This window comes from Gossypium hirsutum, chromosome A09, assembly GCF_007990345.1.
Source record: "Gossypium hirsutum isolate 1008001.06 chromosome A09, Gossypium_hirsutum_v2.1, whole genome shotgun sequence".
In the NCBI taxonomy this organism is placed as follows: Eukaryota; Viridiplantae; Streptophyta; class Magnoliopsida; order Malvales; family Malvaceae; genus Gossypium; species Gossypium hirsutum.
This window is the reverse complement of record NC_053432.1, coordinates 48,737,006-48,755,908: the sequence shown is the minus strand read 5'-3', so window position 1 is coordinate 48,755,908 and position 18,903 is coordinate 48,737,006. Positions and strand designations below refer to the sequence as shown.

Genomic DNA, 18,903 nt, shown 5'->3' with positions numbered 1-18,903 from the left:
GTATAATTAGTGTCGAGAGTTTATAATATAAGAGATCATCTAATTAATATTCATATGAAAAGGATAAGAGGAAGAAAAAGAAAAAACAATTTAATTAATAATAATTAAAAAGGGCAAATAGAATATGCAAGCATCCAAGCATTGTTACAATATAAAGAAAGACCTTTATAGAAACATTTATTTACCCTTAAAAAAGGTCCAAAGTGTAACCCCTATACAAAGCCTTTCTTTCACTATCCTAATCAGCCAGCAAGGGAGAAATATATATATATAATAAGCTATGAAAGAATGAAGCAATCTATCCGGATAACCCCGGTTAGCAAGGGCAGCAAAACAGCAGTAGGTGGTAAATCCAAGACAGATTAACAGTTGAGGTTACGGCAGACTGAGATAATAATCACAATAATAATCACAGCAACAATACCGAATACAATCAATTTCATCTTCATATTCTCAATCCACATCTTTCTTTTTATTTTAGTTCCTTGCTGCCTAAAATCTTGTGCCTGGAATCCAAATATCAAGTCAAATGCATCTATGTGTTCTGCACCACCAGTATGTTCATTTTTTCTAAGTTTTTCTATAGAAATGAAGGGACATATTCCCCACACCAGTATTTAGACATGCACTCAATACAAATATCAGATATGAGCCAACATAAATGACTGCAACAACGATTCATAATTTCTAGAACCTTCAGTAGAGCAGAATAGAGTCATAATTTCAATCATCCATAAAAATGCAGTTTAGATAGGACTAACCTGTGAGCGAAGGTTCTCAGTTTTATCAACCAGTACCTCAATCTTCTCACCACGGTCAAGGACCTGGACAAAGGAAAATGTTGTTCTGTGTGTAATAATATATCTGAAGTACCATTAACATTTTATCTACACTAAAACCCATGGTGGCTATGCATGCCTACTTATATAAGAGATTCAGAAAGAGTAGCTACTATTACCTTCTCAATATTTTCCATCATAACACCCTTGACTTCAGAAACTTGAGCCTTCACTTTGGCAAGTTTACTGATCTCTTCGGGATGTTCCGCACAGTACTTCATCTGAGCCTTCAATTTGGACCTATTCAATATAAAGAGCTAAGCATGTGAAGAAGAAGAAGTATAAGAGTTAATGGGAGAGGCATTGATACCCAAATTCTCTATTAAGACTCTTGGCTTTAGCATTTGCAGCCTTCCCTCCCCCATATCTCTTCGAGAAGTCTTCCTTAACTCTTTCTAGAAATGCAATTGGAATTTGCCTGCCCGCGGATTCCGTTGCAACTACACAGTAGGCTGCACCACCAAATTTATTTGGCAAAATGAATATGTGAAACAGAGAGATTAAAGAATCTAGGAGTTACCAAAATCAGTACTGCCCCCATGGTAAAGATACGCAGTCAAAGCTATATCACCCGAGACCCAAGGCACCAAAAAAAGCACAAAACTTATGTATCATGTATAGTAAGCTAGACTTCACCTATTAATAGTGCATTTTGTTAAGTAAAACATTGCTCGTCTATCCCTGTTCCTAATAAAACTACAAAGTTGCAATCAGTTATAAGGGAACATCTACATTCCAAAGAGACTCTTTGATCAGTACTTCCCAAAAATACTCATTTACCTCCCAAAGTTTGATGATAACCAAATAAGTCACTGGAATTTATTTACTAAATAAATTTTAAATAAAAAGACTATTATACCATTTTATTAGTAACCTTGTGTCTTTATTTCTATTATTTTCTCACTATTTTAGTTACAAAATCATATCAAGTTTTAATGGTAAAGAAATTGATTAAAATAAAAGTAACGAAATAATGGAAGAAAAAAAAAAAGGAAAATGTAATAATTACCGATGAAAGTTTAATGAAAATAAACATAATATTTGTTCAAAATTTACTTTAATTATTAAAATTTAATTTCATTTATTGTCCTTATTTCTACTGTAATTAATTTTTTTATAATTAAACTTTTATAGAAATTTAATTATTTTATTAAAATTAAATAAATTTGGAAATTATTCTCGACGTTTATATAATGGAATTAAAACTAAATTTAAAATATTTGCATGAATTTTTCTTAAAAAGAAGCAAAAAGAAAAAGACAAGACAAGACAAAAAAAAATATATAATTAATTAGCATTCCTGAAATTTTATTAAAAACAAGCTTGCGTATATTATTAACTTGAAAAATACATTACATCAACATATATTTATATTAGGCTTACATGGTGCATAAATTAGTTATAATATTGAGAACCATAAAAATTTGTCAAAATTTAAATCTAATAATAAATTATTTAATAAGTAAATTTAAATAATTTAATAAGTGCATATTGATTATAATTATAAAAAATAAATGTGCATTTAATTAATAATAATGTCAATTAGAACTTATATAGATGTACGATGTGTGGGTTTATTGTATTTAAATTAAAATATAAATTTAATTAATTCAATTTTTATATATAAAATATTTACACATATTATAATTTAGTGTGTCACACCCAGATTCCACAAAGTTCAGAAATTAATAGCCAATTGAGGGATGCATTTGGAAAAAGCCAAAAGTTGGTGGCCTATATTGGGAAGTCAAGAAAATGTAGAAACAGAATTGGACATGGTTGGAATCCATTTTCGGTTTGGTTAGGTTAGAGCCAGTCGGTTCCTTAGTTGGGGATAAAATGATTGTGAATGGGTGAATGTTGCACAGTTAAAGGTCGTGCAGGAATGGCTATAAATAGCTAAGAAATGATTCCCCGAGAGACTTCTTCTCCCCCTTGTCTCATTTTTCTTCATCTTCCATGGTTGCTTTGAGGAAGCGATGGCATGGAAAGCCCTGCATGGAGCGACGATTGTGAGAAATTAGTCAGAAAAGTAGAAAATCTGAGAGGCTGGTAAGGTTCTAAGTCCTTTAATGTATGTAATATTTAAAAAAACAAAGTTAAAAGTTTTCAGAACCATTTTAAGGGTTTTACATGTTTCTAAAAGATTGAGGTTTAAAGTCAAAACACTAATTTTAACCTATGATTTGACTATCATGCTTAGTTGCCAAAAGAATGGAAGCTCTAGCGATCGAAAAAGTTAAGCTGATAAGGTGAAGAAGTATCAGGTGAGTTTCTGCAGCTCAACCCTGTAAAGGCTAAGTATGTTACGATTGCATAGATATATGAATATCCTCTATTCTAGTTTAGTATGCATGTTCCCATGATGTTTTATTTATAAAATGTGTGCATTGCATACGGAATATGGGAAGAGAAATTATCAAGGGGTATAGTCGAAGATAGGATTTGGAAACAAAGAGTAATTTTGTTAGATATCGTCATCCAATCTTGCTAATGCAACCCGTGATGTGCAAAGCTCCAGACCTTGCGGAGGGGGGACACTATGGTGTTCGAGCATCAAGGTTAGGAACAGTGAATTGGAGGAATGGAAGGAATGCAATAGGAAGGGTACGTAAGAAAGACCATGGCTAGGTCATGGGTCCAATTAGAGGCTATATGTCAATATGAGTAAGACCATAGCTGAAAGATGTTATGGCATCATGATAAAGATGAGTAAGGCCACAGCTGAAAGATGCTATGGCATCAAGATAAAATAAGTAAGACCATAACTGAAAGATGTTATGGCATCATGTGAAAGCACGTTAGAATGGCTAAATAGGACTAAGACCATGACTGAAAGATGTTATAGCATCATTTGATAGTCCATGGAGATAGTAAATACAAGGTTTTTTGGTGTAAGATCACAGCTGAAAGATGTTATGGCATCATAGATAATCCATCAGGATACTAAACATGGGCAAACCACTAGGATAGTAAACGCGGGGACCATGAGATATAAGACTGTGGTTAGGCTATAGCAACCAATGTAGTCCACATAAAGAATCCATTGGGATAAATAAATGTAGAGTGGTCCGTCGGGACATTAAACATAGAGTGGAATACTAGAACGATAATTATGGAAAGTCACGTTTAAGGAAAAATGCAAGCATTAGTGAGCAGGTTTGAGAAATCCGTCAGGTAAAGTAAGAGAAATATATTACCGAAACAATAACCATTAAAGTCAATATGGTAATCGGGTGGTAATCCAACATGAAACGGTCATGGGAAATGATTCGCCAATAAGTGACGGATGTATAAACAAGCGAAAGATGGTTCAACCAAGGATCACAATCAAGGATCCACCATTAAGCATAGACAAAAGAAACCTATTTTAATAAAGATTGAGCATGGGCTCGATGATTAGTTCGTGAGGTAAAAAGGTGTAGCTAGAACCTATTGATCGAGAAGGGTTACACAAAGGGATACATCAAGAGATAGATATGTCTGTTGATACTTTTCCTTTCTAAGTGGAAATTAGTAAGAAAGCACCAAGTAAATAGCTAGTTTCGTAGAGAATCGATATGTAAAAGATAGAGAACTCAGACAACCACCCAAGTAATAGTCTACTGAGTATTGTAAGTTAGGCAGACCATAACAAAAAGACATGTTGCATTAAATAAGCAAGGTATCAACGACAAGGCGGGTTACAAGGATGTAAATTGATTTCGATTTTCCTTAAGAGGGACATAGTTTGCCAGAGTGGTGAGGGACCTCATTAATTATATCAATCAAGGGAAAACTCAACAAGACATTCAAGACAAATGTGAGGTAAGGAATTCGCTATGGGCTAAATAGATTTGGAATGAAGCTCCAAGGGAAATTACCCAAAGACCTCTAGGAGGGTAGGCCTAAGAAACTACCTTATAAGTACATGGTCGAAAGAAGAGTCCCCATTGGGAATAAAGGGAAGAAATAATATAGGCAAAGAAATGACAGAGAACGTGAAGCTGGTGAGATTTTAAGGATCTATCAAGGTTGGTTGAAGGTTGATAGGATGACCAGAAGGAAATGGCTCAACGATCTATCCATCATGCGGATAGGATCGAGAATAAGTTAGAGCCCGATATGTCAGGTTAAGAGAAAATTTTCCACATAAACAAAAAGTTATTTACACTAAGTTCCATTCTTTTTGCTATCCCAGCGATGCGGGGCTTAAGTTTGCGTATTCTAGTTAAGAAACTCATTAAGTTCTTACGAACTTACAAAGGTTTTGACTTGTGGTTGCAAGATCCGCGGGATAAGGAACTCAATGAGGGACTAAGCCAGACCGTATGGATTTAAGGCGCACCATAGTATCATGTCATGTATATAGGAATAGGGTACCTTTAAGAGTTTCTCCATGGGACGACTATATTGTAATTACTTAAATCTCCTAAAGTCCGAAGTTCAGACGGTTAAGTTTATTTTTATTATTTCCAAATTCAGTGATCGGGTCGAGTGAGGGTGTTACATAGTGCATGTATCACAATATTGGAACCACCACTATTTAACCTTTCATGTTTATAAAAAGAGTTAATGTGAGATTAAAATTAACTATTTAATGTAAATGTAACACATGTGAATATTCTCTAGTCAATATGATATTAAAATTAACCTTTTTAATAAAAATAGTGAATAAATTGACATTAATTTATAGGGTAAGTGTGAACATGGGAGTGTTCTCTAACCAATATAGGATTAAATTAAATTTTAGTGGAAATAGTGAAAGAAGTGAGATATAAGAGTATTTTTTAATTAATGTGAGATTGAAATTAACTTTAATGAAAATAATGAAGAAGTGAGTTATAAAAGTATTCGCTAGTCAATGTGGGGTTAAAATAAACTTTTTAATGAAAAATAGTAAATGGGAGGGGAACAACAACTGGAAACGGTTGCTAATACCCTATAGGTTGAGGAGCAAAAGTAAGAATCCGCCCAAGAAAGGGTTCGTGTCTGATTAGCTAGTTGGTGAGGCAATAGCTGATGTGACCATAGCTCGGGAAGTTACCACCAAACCCATTGAACTGCCACAAGGACCTATAACTCGATTTCGAGCTAAGAGGTTTCAAAATGCATTAGCAAGCTATGTTGATCTAGCTTGGGGAGAGCAAGTAGTCGAATCCATTGATCATGCTTGGATCAGTTCAATAGATATCCCTTACAATTTATTACAAGCTGAATTTTATTTTTAATTGAACTCATCTTAGTTATTAATTGAGTTTCTAGAATAAATGCTTATCTTAGTTAATTTAGTTGCTAGAATAATTTATTGTTACATGTGTTCTAATATGTTTGTTAAATGAATGCTTGTAGGTGACTATTCAGCTAGAATAGGTTACAAACAATGGCGGTTACAAATTGTTAAATGCAATTATTTAGTTGGAATCAGTTATATACAAGGGGCTATTACAACATTTAAGAAGAGCATTATTCACCATTTAAATTCGGCAGCCTATTCCTCTTCTCTAAGGAGCTGTTCAAGAACAGCAATAGACAAATGAGTGATTACACATTCCATAACTGATTGTCTCTTAATGATCACACCATGGTTTGTTTGAGTGCCTAAAATGTTATCCATATTGCTGGTGTCTATTCGGTTGCCCAAGCCTTCAAGTTCAATTAAATCAGCTGAATTGGAACATTAAATCATGTTGAAAGTTACTGTTATTTAGGCCTAGAGATTTCAAGAGTTTATGCTTAGTGATTAAGTTTCATTTTAGCTCATAACCGCTCATTAAAGTTGAATTCAAGTGACTTTTTGGTTAGGTCTCTTATAGTACTATAAATACTTTGTAATTAGCTTGTTGAAGGGACTTTTTGTAAAATTTATGCTAAATCTAAAAAACTTGTGAGATTTCCAATTATCCATGTTCTTTCGGGACTGAATTGACTTATCAAGTATTCTTGTGGCGTCAATCTGTTTTTTGTTAAACCGAACTTATCACCTTTTGGTGTGGCGTTCGTATACCTTTGGTTCCAATCACATTAATAATGGGTCAAGTTTTTCTTTTTTTTACTGTTTTTTTCTAAACCTAATTCACCAAAGACCTATTTTGAGTTTTGGGTAAACAATTCACATTATTGTTGGTTCATTCTCAGGCCTTAGCCAAATTACCTATCTTTGTTTAACCATTTCGCAACCTTGTTTTAAGCCTATTTCTTTCTTTTCATTAGCCTATTTTGATTAAACCTAATTCATTTCATAAACGATTCAACTCTTACTCCAATTCACGATTGGGCAACAAATACGACTCGAGACATCTACAGCCAAGTTCGTATTATTTTGTATTAGAGCTAGTGAAATTGGATTAAGAATCGGCACTTTCAGTACAAAGGTATTGTAGATTCGATAAAAAACAATTCGAGAATTTAAAAGTACTTATTGTAATTAGCATATTATAAGTAAAAAAATCGAAATTAAAAAAAAAGTGTACAAGATCTTCATTGCCGAATTTTTTTAAAAAAAATATTCTACTTGCTGTCCGGAAACATTCATTCAACATCCTACCATTAGGCCACACCCAACCCTTTCCATTTTATTTGTTTCAAGCTTACCTTTTTTGTCCTACAAAATTCCTACCAAAATCGTACATCAGTTTTGCCAACCGACCCACAAAAGCTGCTTCTAAGTCTAACTAGTCCCTTTAAAAACTCAGAGAGGCAGAGTGAGCGGAAAAAGGCACGAGGGTTGTGAGTTTATTCGAGTGAAGAAAAAGCCAAGTGAGTGTGATTTCTTTGTGAGAGAATTTGTGAGGTTTTGTTGTAAGTACCTGAAATGTCCCAAAGTCCAGAAAGAAATCCAAACGAGAGAGTTGGGATCCAACCTATAAGAAACGTTTGAGGAGGCATGCTAGATCTCACCCTTCAAGCACTCATGCGAGAAATAGAGCTATTATTTGATCGTAAACTCGAACCAATCGAAGATCAATTATTTCGATTCGAAACACGAGAACAGTATGAGGCAAGTCCAGAAGTTGCAAGACGAGGGCGCGGACGTCCAATCCAAGATCCCTATGAGCGAGTGATCAAGAAAGTGATCATTCATCTACCCAAAGTGTACGTCAACGAGGCCACCAACGAAATCGAGGCCCTAGAGATCGAGACCGTCCTGATGACAAACTTAAGAATATTAAGATGTCGATTCCACCATTCCAAGGTAAGAACGACCCCGAAGATTATTTAGAGTGAGAAAAGAAGATTAAGCTTATTTTCGAATGCCATAATTATTCGGATAGAAAAAAGGTGAAGCTCGTGGAAATCGAGTTTTCAGATTATGCCATTGTGTGGTGGGACCAGCTTATAACGAGACGAAGATGAAATGGTGAAAGACCCATCTCTACTTGGGCTGAAATGAAGTCGGTCATGCGGAAACGATTTATTCCTTCATACTACTATCGGGATCTTTATCAACGACTTCAAAACTTTACTCAAGGCAATAGAAGCGTTGAAGACTATTATAACGAGATGGAGATAGCAATGATCTGAGCTGATATCGAGGAGGATTGAGAGGCGACAATGGCCAGATTCCTTGCGGGCCTAAACCATAACATTGCCAACATAGTTGAATTACAACACTATGTTGAAGTGATGGACATGGTCAACATGGCGATAAAATTTGAAAAACAACTCAAACAAAAAGGAGTTAGTTGATCCTATACTAATCCCTTCACTAACAGATGGAGCTAATGAGTCAATAAACCCCTTGTTCGAAGAAATGAACTGGTTGTAGCTGCTAAATCCAATCAGCCTGTTGGTGAGTCAAGCTGGAATAAAAATGAGTAAGTGTCAAATCGTACGAGAGACATAAAATGTTTCAAGTGTCAAGGCTTGGGGCACATAGCTAGTCAATATCCTAATTGACGAGTTATGGTGGTAAGGACTGACGATGAAATCGAATCTGATGAAGAAAATGAAAATGAGCCTGAAAAGCCATCCGATGATGATGATGAAGATTTGGAGCTTCCGGTTGAAGGCGAAATCCTTATGGTGAAAAGGAGCCTCAATATTCAAAGTGCTAAAACCGAACAAAAATGGGAAAATATTTTCCACACTCGGTGCCATATCCAAGTTAAAGTATGTAGCATGATTATTAATGGGGGAAGTTGTACTAATATAGCAAGTACCATACTGGTTGACAAGCTTGGGTTAGCCATGACCAAACACTCGAGTCCGTACAAGCTACAATAGTTGAATAATGGAGGAGAACTTAAAGTGACAAAGCAAGCTGTTGTAGCCTTTTCCATTGGAAAATATCAAGATGAAGTGGTATGTGATGTGGTTCCAATGCATGTGGGACACCTTCTTTTGGGCGTCTATAACAGTTTGATCGACATACAATTCATGACGGATACACCAACCATTACACATTTGAGTATCTAGGCAAAAATGTAACCCTAGCTCTACTTACCTCGAAATAATTGTATTGAGATCAAATCAAATTAAAAGAGTCTATCGAAAAATCAAAAGAAAAAGAAAAGAAAAATAAGAAAAAGAAAGAAACAATTAAGAGAGTGGAGGTAAAAGCACGAGAGGAAAAAGAAAGTCAAAAAGAAAACGAGAGTGATAAAATAAGCGTATTTGTGAGGGAAAGAGAAATAAGAAAATCTTTGTTGATGCGTTAGTCTATGCTTGTAATTTTGTACAAGGAATATTTATTTGATGCTAACGAACTTGATAATTCTTTGCCTTCTTCTGTTGTTTCATTACTTCAGGAATTTGATGATGTTTTCTGAAAGAAGTGCCTAGTGGGTTGCCTCCTCTCTAAGGAATCAAACACCAAATAGAATTTTTTCTCGGGGCTATAATTCCAAATAGACAAGCTTACCAAAGCAACCCCGAGGAAACCAAGGAGTTGCAACGACAAGTAGCGAAATTAATGGAGAAAGGTTATATAAGGGAGAGTCTAAGTCCATGCGCGGTACCCGTTTTGTTGGTGCCTAAAAAGGATAGATTGTAGAGAATGTGCGTAGATTACCGAGCCATCAATAAGATTACCGTCAAATACCGTCATCCCATTCCTAGACTCAATGATTTGTTAGACGAGCTTAGCGGTGCTAAATTGTTCTCTAAGATCTATCTGAAAAGCGGCTATCATCAAATTCGCATGCGGGAGGGGATGAGTGGAAGACTGCGTTCAAAACCAAATATGGTTTGTATAAGTGGCTAGTGATGCCATTTGGCCTCACTAATGCCTCGAGTACTTTCATGAGGTTGATGAACCACGTTTTGAAGTCTTTCATTGGTCTTTTTTACGTAGTTTATTTTGACGATATTTTAATTTATAGTAAGTCTTTATCTGATCATCTTGAACATCTGCATGCTGTTTTGGAGGTTTTGCTAAAGGAAGTCTTGTATGTAAACCTTAAGAAATGTAGCTTTTGTACCGACAAAGTTATTTTTCTAGGTTTCGTTGTAGGTACGAGTGGCCTCGAGGTGGATCAAGACAAGATTAAAGCGATACAATAATGGCTACGTCTGACAAACATCAGCCAAGTTAGAAGCTTTCATGGTCTTGCAAGCTTCAATAGAAGATTTGTGGAGAACTTCAGCACTCTTGCTGCCCCATTAACCGGTATTATCAAAAAAGATTCTCATTTTATTTGGTTTGATGAACAAGAATCTGCTTTTGTTAAAATCAAAGATTGTTTAACTAATGCTCCACATTTGTGTTTACTTGATTTTAACAAAATTTTTGAGGTGGAATATGATGCCTCTGGTATAGGTATAGGTGCGGTTTCAATACAAGATAGGCGTTTGGTGGCTTTTTTTAGAGAGAAAGTTAACGGGGCTACGCTCAATTACCTTACCTATGATAAGGAAATGTATGCGTTGATACATGCATTAAAGACGTGGCAGCATTACCTTTGGCCGAAAGAGTTCGTTATACACACGGACCATGAGGCTTTGAAACACTTGAGAGGGCAAACCAAGCTGAACAAACGTCATGCAAAATGGGTTGAGTTCTTAGAATCCTTCCTATATGTGATTAAATATAAGCAAGGTAAGGAAAATATCGTTGTGGATGCTCTGTCATGAAGGTATGCTCTTTTAAACCATTTGGAAGTTAAATTACTTGGTTTCACTTATTTGAAGGATTAATATGCTGATGACTTTGATTTTGGAGAAATTTAAAAGTTATGTGTGCAAGGTGTATATAATAGGTACTATCGGCAAGATGGATTCCTTTTTTGAGAAAATAAATTGTGCATACCCCAAGGATCAACTAGAGACGTACTGGTTCATGAAGCGCACAGCGGGGGATTAATGGGTCGTTTCAGTATTGCCAAAACTTTGGCCATTCTTCAAGAACACTTCTATTGGCCGAAAATGAAATGAGATGTGGCTAAAGTATGCTAGTACTGTATTACTTGCAAGAAGACGAAATAAAAAATCTAGCCACATGGACTTTATACTCTGTTGCTGATCCCGAAAGCACCATGGATGGATATTTCTATGGATTTCGTTCTAGGTATTCCTAGAAAAAAAAGGTAAAAACTTTGTGTTGTAGTTGATAGGTTTTCAAAAATGGCTCATTTCATTATGTGTAACAAAATTAGCGATATCCTAAATGTTGCAAATCTATTTTTTAGGGAGATCGTGTGATTACATGGTGTTCCGAGGACCATCGTTTCAGGCTAAGACATCAAGTTCCTTAGCCATTTTTGGAGAACCTTATGGGGCAAGCTTGGCACCAAGCTGTTTTTTTCAACAACAAGACATCCCCAAACCGACGGCCAAACAGAGGTTGTTAATCATGTTTTGTCAACACTACTGTGGGCAATTATTCGAAAAAATCTAAAAACTTGGGAGGAGTATTTACCCTACATCGAATTCGCATACAACCGATTGGTACACTTGACTACCAAATATTCACTCTTTAAGGTAGTGTATGGTTTTAATCCATTAGCTCCGTTGGATTTGTTGCCCTTACCCTTTGATCAGTTGATACATGTAGATGGAAAGAAAAAGGCAGAATTTGTGAAACAATTGCATCAGCGAGCTAGGGATAATATTGAACGAAGAACCGAGCAATATGCTCGTAAAGTCAATAAGGGACATAAACGAGTGACGTTTGAATCCAGTGACCGGGTTTGGATTCACATACGTAAAGAGAGATTTTCAGCTCAAAGACGATCCAAAGTTTTACCGAGGGGAGACGGTCCTTTTCAAATCTTGGAAAAGATTAACGATAATGCCTATAAGATAGACTTACCTGGTGAGTATGGAATTAGTGCTACTTTTAACGTTGCTAATTTATCCCTTTTTGATGTACATGATGATTTGGGGATAAATTGCTTTGAAAAAGGTGGGATGATGCGACCATAGCTCAAGAAGTTACCACCGAACCTGTTGAGCTGCCACAAGGACCTATAACTCAATTTCGAGCTAAGAGGTTTCAAGATGCGTTAGCAAGCTATGTTCATTGAGCTTGGGGAGAGCAAGTAGCCGAATCCATTGATCATGCTTGGAAGGCATCCTTTACAATTTATCACAAGCTGAATTTTATTTTTAATTGAACTCATCTTAGTTATTAATTGAGTTGCTAGAATAAATGCTTATCTTAGTTAATTTAATTGCTGGAATAATTTATTGTTACATGTGTTACATGTGTTTAATGTGTTAGTGTGTTTAATGTGTTTAATGTGTTTGTTAAATAAATACTTGTAGGTGACTATTTAGTCGGAATCTGTTACAAACAAGGGCGGTTACAAATTGTTAAATGCGACTATTTAGTTGGAATCAGTTATATAAAAGGAGCTGTTACAACATTTAAGAAGAGCATTATTCACCATTTAAATTCGGCAGCCTATTCCTCTTCTGTAATGAGCTATTCAAGAATAGCAATTGAAAAATGAGTGATTACACATTCCATAACCGATTGTTTCTTAATGATCACACCATGGTTTGTTTGAGTGCCTAAAATGTTATCCATATTGCTAGTGTCTATTCGGCTACCCAAGCCTTCAAGTTCAATTAAATCAGCTGAATTGGAATATTAAATCATGTTGATAGTTGCTGTTATTTAGGCCTAGAGATTTCAAGAGTTTGTGCTTAGTGATTAAGTTTCATTTTAGCTCATAACCGCTCATTAAAGTTGAATTCAAGTGACTTTTTGGTTAGGTCTCTTATAGTACTATAAATACTTTGTAATCAGCTTGTGGAAGAGACTTTTTGTGAAATTTATGCTAAATCTGAAACTTGTGAGATTTCCTATTATTCTTGTTCTTTCGAGACTGAATTGACTTATCAAGTATTCTTGCGGCGTCAATTTGTTCTTTGTTAAACCGAGCTTATCACATTTTGGTGTGGCATGCGTATACCTTTGGTTCCTATCACATTTGATAGTGGATCAAGGCTTTTTTTTGTGCTGTTTTTTTCTAAACCTAATTCACCTAAGACCTATTTTGAGTTTCGAGTAAACAATTCACATTATTGTTGGTTCATTCTCAGGCCTTATCCGAATTACCTATATTTGTTTAACCATTTCACAACCTTGTTTTAAGCCTATTTCTTTCTTTTCATTAGCCTATTTTGATTAAACCTAATTCATTTCGTAAACGATTCAACTCTTACTCAAATTCACGATTGGACAACAAATACGATTCGAGACATCTACAACCGAGTTCGTATCAATAGCTTACCAAGATGATGATCAATAGCTGGTCTGAGAGGATGATCAGCCACACTGGGAAATTATCACTTATTTTATAAGGTAAATGTGAGATATGAGGTGTTCTCTAGTTAATGTGCGATTAGAATTAACTTGAAAATAGTAAAGAATTTGACACTTATTTATAAGGTAAGTATGAGCATGAAAGTGTTCTTTAGCCAATATATGATTAAAATTAATTTTAGTAAAACTAATGAAATAAGTGAGCTATAAGAGTATTTTCTAGTTAATATGGAATTAAAATTAACTTTTTAATAAAAACAAAGAAGTGAACTATAAGAGTGTTCTCTAATAAATGTGGGATTAAAATTAACTTTTTAATAAAAATAGTAAAGAATTTATCATTTATTTATAAGGTAAATGTGAGATATGGGGTGTTCTCTAATCAACATGCGATTAAAATTAACTTGAAAATAGTGAAGAAATTGACACTTATTTACAGGGTAAATGTAAGCATAAGAGTGTTATTTAGCCAATGTGGGGTTGAAATTAATTAAAGGATGTGGAATGAAAATTAACTTTTTAAGGGATTAAAATAAATTTTTAGTAAAAATTGTGAAAAGTGAGTTATGAAAATATTCTCTAGTCAATGAGGTACTAAAATTAACTTTTTAGTGAAAATAATGAACAAATTGTCACTTATTTATAAAGTAAATGTGATATAAGTGAGTGCCTCTAGCTAATGTGGGATTAAAATTAACTTTCTAATTAAAATCGTAAAAAAACTACCACTTATTTTTCAGGTACCTTTAAGCATGAGTATGTTCTCTAAACAACGTAGGAATAAAAAGAAGTGAAGTGAGTTATGAGAGTATTTTCCCATCAATGTGGGATTAAAATTAACTTTTTAATGACAATAGTGAAAAAACTATCACTTATTTATAAGGTAAATGTGAGATATGAGACAATTAGAAATTGACACTTATTTATAGGACAAGTGTAAGAATGAGATGGTTCTCTAGCCAATGTGGGATTAAGATTAATTTTTAATAAAAATGGTGAAGAAATGAGCTATATGAATATTCTCTAATCAATTAGGTACAAAGATTAACTTTTAATGAAATTAGTAAACAAATTGTCACTTATTTATGAGGTAAATGTCTGATATGAGAGTGTTTTCTAATCGATGTGAGATTAAAATTAACTTTTGAATGAAAATATGAAGATATTATCACTTATTTATAAGATAAGCATGAGCATGAGATTGTTCTCTAGTCAATATGGGATTAAAATTAACTTTTTAAAGGAATTAAATTAATTTTTAATGAAATTAGTGAAGAAGTAAACTATAGAAGTATTCTCTAGTTAATATATGATTAAAATTAACTTTTTAATAAAAATAATGAATAAGTGTATCATGAGAGCATTCTCTTGTCAATATGAGATTAAAACAAATTTTTAATAAAATATAAAAAAATTATCACTTATTTATAAAATAAATGAGAAGATTTTTAATTTCTTAAATTATATATAAAAGTATGTAAAAGTTCTATTGAGCATATTTATAAAAAAGTTTTTAAATTGAAAAATAAAATAAAACATAAATGATAGTTTTAGGCTATTTCCGAATCAATAAAATTATTATTATTTCCCTCTTTCAAATATATATAGTTATAGATTATAAATAATATAAATATTTTTAAACTACGAATTATTTCTCATAAATTTCTTTAAAGAAGAAACTATAGAAAGGTTATGAAAATAGTGATGAAATTTATATATACTTGTAAGGCAAATGTAAGTTATGAAAATGTTCTCTAATCGATGTAAGATTAAAAGTATGTTATATAAGAATGTTACATGCTAACAAAATAAATATATGATGTGTAAAAAAAAAAAAAGTCTCCGCATCAATTGAGGGTCTTAAATCTTGTAATATATATTATTAGAATAATATTTAATTATAATTTAATTTAATAAAAAAATAATTTCAAAAATAGTTAGATTACCCGTAATTAAAAAATATGAATAAAAAATTGAATGAATAATAGGTAAATTTATATTTTCATTTATAATTCATCAAGTAAATAAAGCTTGGGATATTAATATATTCTTATCAAAGCGGACAAGTAATTATTTTTCAAACTATAAGTGCATTTTCAATTTAAATATTGCAAAGGTAATTGTGTTTAGAGGTATTTATAGGTTGGGTTGAGTTCAAGTTGACTTATGCATGATATTAATATATTTTATATTTACTTAAACTCGATCCGACTTGAAATATGAGCCCACAATTTTGCTCAAGCCTATTCATATCTATAAATAGCTAACCCGAACCCATTTTATACTCGCAATATTATTTTTATAATTACTTTTAATTTAATATTTAATAAATTTATATATTTTTTATTTATTAAAATTTTACATATAATCACCTTAACAATTTTTAACGTTTAGTTCATAGTATTAATATTATATACTACTATAGATTTAATTTTTATATGTTATAAATTACATAATATATAAAATAACAACATAAAACAATATAGATTTAAAAATGAGTTAGGCTAGACTCGAACCTTGAATGTTTAAATCTGAGCCCAACCTATATTTTAAACAGACCCATTTTTTATCCAAACACATTTTTCAAGTCTAATATTTTTGCCCAAACCTTCCTAAATTTCAGGCAGGCCTTTGGACTTAGATGAATAATTTGATTTATGAACAAGTCTAACTTTATTCCTTTGATATTTAAAAGTTAATTTTTCTACTTCAATTTTGAAGTTATTGTATTTTTTTATTTAAAAATTTTGATCCTTTGTTAGAATTATGGACATGACAACTTAAAAAAAAGTAATATATTTTTTTAGCACTTTCACATTTACAATTTTATGCTATTTTGGTCTTTACCCTTTAAAATGTATATGTAAAAAAAATCATTTTTTTCAATAAAATCTTAAAAAACTGTAAATTCTTTTTTAAAAAATCCAAAAGTTAAGAAAATAACTTTTTTTAAAAAATATAAAACTTTCAAAATTAAATTTTTTTGGTGAAATACAAGAAGAGGACAAAGCCCTAATAACAACACGATTAAAGTAACTCGAACCCATTCCACATTTGGGACAGTGAACACCCACGCCATCACGTCAACAATTCATTCCATTTACTACTTGAATGGTAATAAGATTTCATCAAAGTGTGAGTTGTTCATTCCATCTATATTAAATTAATTTTGAATAAGTACTTTTTACTTGAATCAATTCAAAGTTTGTATCAATATTTAAGAAATTTTTATACTAATATGCTATATATAGATTTATAAATAAATTTAAATAAAAATATTTTAATATATAATTAATTTAAATTAAATTAAAAATTATTTATTCAATTTTTTTTAACATTGACGGAATGAATAAATCAAACTTTAGATAGGCCTTTATCATGGATGGAGTAAATAATGTAAGCTTTGAATTCTTGAAAGTTTTTATGATTTTTTTATAATTTTTTAAAAATTTAAAATAATTTTATTTTAAAATTTAAAATGTTTTTATTCTTTTTGTTTTATAAAATATAATTTTTAAAATTTTATTAAAATACAAAATAAATGTTTTTTATGTAATTTTAAAAGTAAATAAACCGTACACTTTGGAAGCTAAAAAGTTAGTATATCTTTTTTACTGTTACCACTTGACATGGGAATTGGATGGGAATTAAGATTTTTTTTTATTAAATTTTATTGTAGGTTCTAATCATTCATGCTCTGCGTTAACAATAATACTTACGCTAATCCAACTAAAATTAAGATTTTTAAATAAACAAATATAATTTTTTTTAATATTTAAAAATTAATGTATGTATTCTTTATTAAGGTATATCAAAATAAAGCATCATGTCTATTTAACCATTATGGCCCAAGAGCCATAATTAAATTCTTTAAATTGAACATTGATGAACAAATTCAGTGATTCCAATTAATCTATCTTTCCTTCTTTTTATTGATTCATTCCAACAAAGACAGATCAAACAGGTAAATGCACAAATACAATACGTGCAAATCAAGGCAGTCAATACCAAATCTCATAAAAAAATGGAGTCAAAAGCTCAAATTCAGAATAGAATCAACAAATCCAAACAAAAGCACCCTCTAAATCAAAACTAAGCCCAGCGTAAACACGCGGCAAAACAGTCAGCCGGTCAACAAATGCCAAACAACAAAAAGGATCGGGAATCAGCAAACGTATTTAAATCATTAAATCATTAATAAAATCAATCCGTAGAATAGGTTCATTCCAATTTATTATTATTTTTGGAAGCAAACCGATCAATAAAAACGAAGATTCAGATCCCAAATCGTAGCCAAAGGGGATAAAAAAATTCTTACTGAATCCATTGTCAACGAGGTAGTTGAAGGTGTGGCCATCGCAATTATAAGTAAACCTGTTGCTGGAGGCAGGGAGCTTCTGGAGACATTGAGCGGCGATGGTGTTGAAATTACCCGAGAACTCGGTGTACTCGGCGAGGATCACCGTGCCTCGAGCCACAAAGGTGTAGATCAACGACTGTTGTCCCATCTCTCAAAACCCTAACCCTAAAATTTTCTCAACCAAAAATTCAATTGTCACAAAAAAAAAATTGGAAGGGAAAAAATAAGATAGCAGCTGAGGGATTATGGGATCGGAGAAGAAAATAGGAAAATGAAGAAATGCTACATTTATGCTAAATGGAATTATATTTATGTATAATATTTATTCAGATCAACGAGAGGAGCTAGGCGATTAAAAGGGAGAAGTAATTTTCTCATAATTATTTGTTTCTGTTATAGTTATTTTTTGTATTACGTTCTACTTATATATTTAAAACAGATAAATATTGATGTATTAATAATTTTAATTTATTCTTTTTTATATTATATAATTAAATTGCATTTCGAATTATTGCACTTACATTGAAATAGAGGGAATTGTTGGTTTTTTTTCAAGATGCACTAGCATTTCATCCCCGCTACGCTGGGGTTTCAATCTTATTTATTTATTTAAATTTAAAAATAATTATTATTTAAATAATTTTTTGAAATATTTATGAAAAATACTTTAAAATTTTATTAAATAATATTAAAAAAATATCCAAGTTTTGAAAAAAAAATATTTTTATTTAAATTAATTGATAAATATATTTGATATACAACTCTTAATTAATGTATATAATAAGTTGGGCGCTCAAACTAATATCGTAGTAAGAAAAGTGCCACCTGAATTAATATTAAAACGTAAAATTATAATATGAAAAATACTTTTTAAAATATTTTATTATGATTTTGAAAATTGTCAGGTCCTGTGCCTTATGGGAATGGGCTACATTTTACTGTCCCAAGGCCGGCTTCCCAGGGGTACGAACTATGAAAATAGGGACGGGCATAAAGGGCATATTCGGAATTAC

At 32.3% G+C, this 18,903-nt stretch overlaps 1 protein-coding gene across 1 annotated transcript; it reads right to left on the bottom strand.

Annotated features, from left to right (window-relative positions):
* Nucleotides 1-81: 81 nt before the first annotated feature.
* Nucleotides 82-18,507, bottom strand: LOC107918038 (putative vesicle-associated membrane protein 726). Its single transcript, XM_016847535.2, has 6 exons — nt 18,412-18,507; nt 17,849-18,055; nt 1,150-1,291; nt 959-1,079; nt 762-824; nt 82-506 (listed from the first exon to the last, which is right to left on the bottom strand). The coding sequence occupies exons 2-6, from the start codon at nt 18,036-18,038 to the stop codon at nt 363-365; spliced, it is 660 nt and encodes a 219-aa protein (XP_016703024.1). The 5' UTR covers nt 18,039-18,055; nt 18,412-18,507; the 3' UTR covers nt 82-362.
* Between the last annotated feature and the right edge of the window lie 396 nt (nt 18,508-18,903).

Coding starts and splice junctions, on each gene's coding strand:
- LOC107918038 (XM_016847535.2), bottom strand. CDS start 18,038: ATGGGACAACAGTCGTTGATCTACACCTTTGTGGCTCGAGGCACGGTG. Junction 825..958: donor TGATGGAAAATATTGAGAAG/GTAATAGTAGCT, acceptor TCCTTTGTCCAG/GTCCTTGACCGTGGTGAGAA. Junction 507..761: donor CTGAGAACCTTCGCTCACAG/GTTAGTCCTATC, acceptor TTTGGATTCCAG/GCACAAGATTTTAGGCAGCA.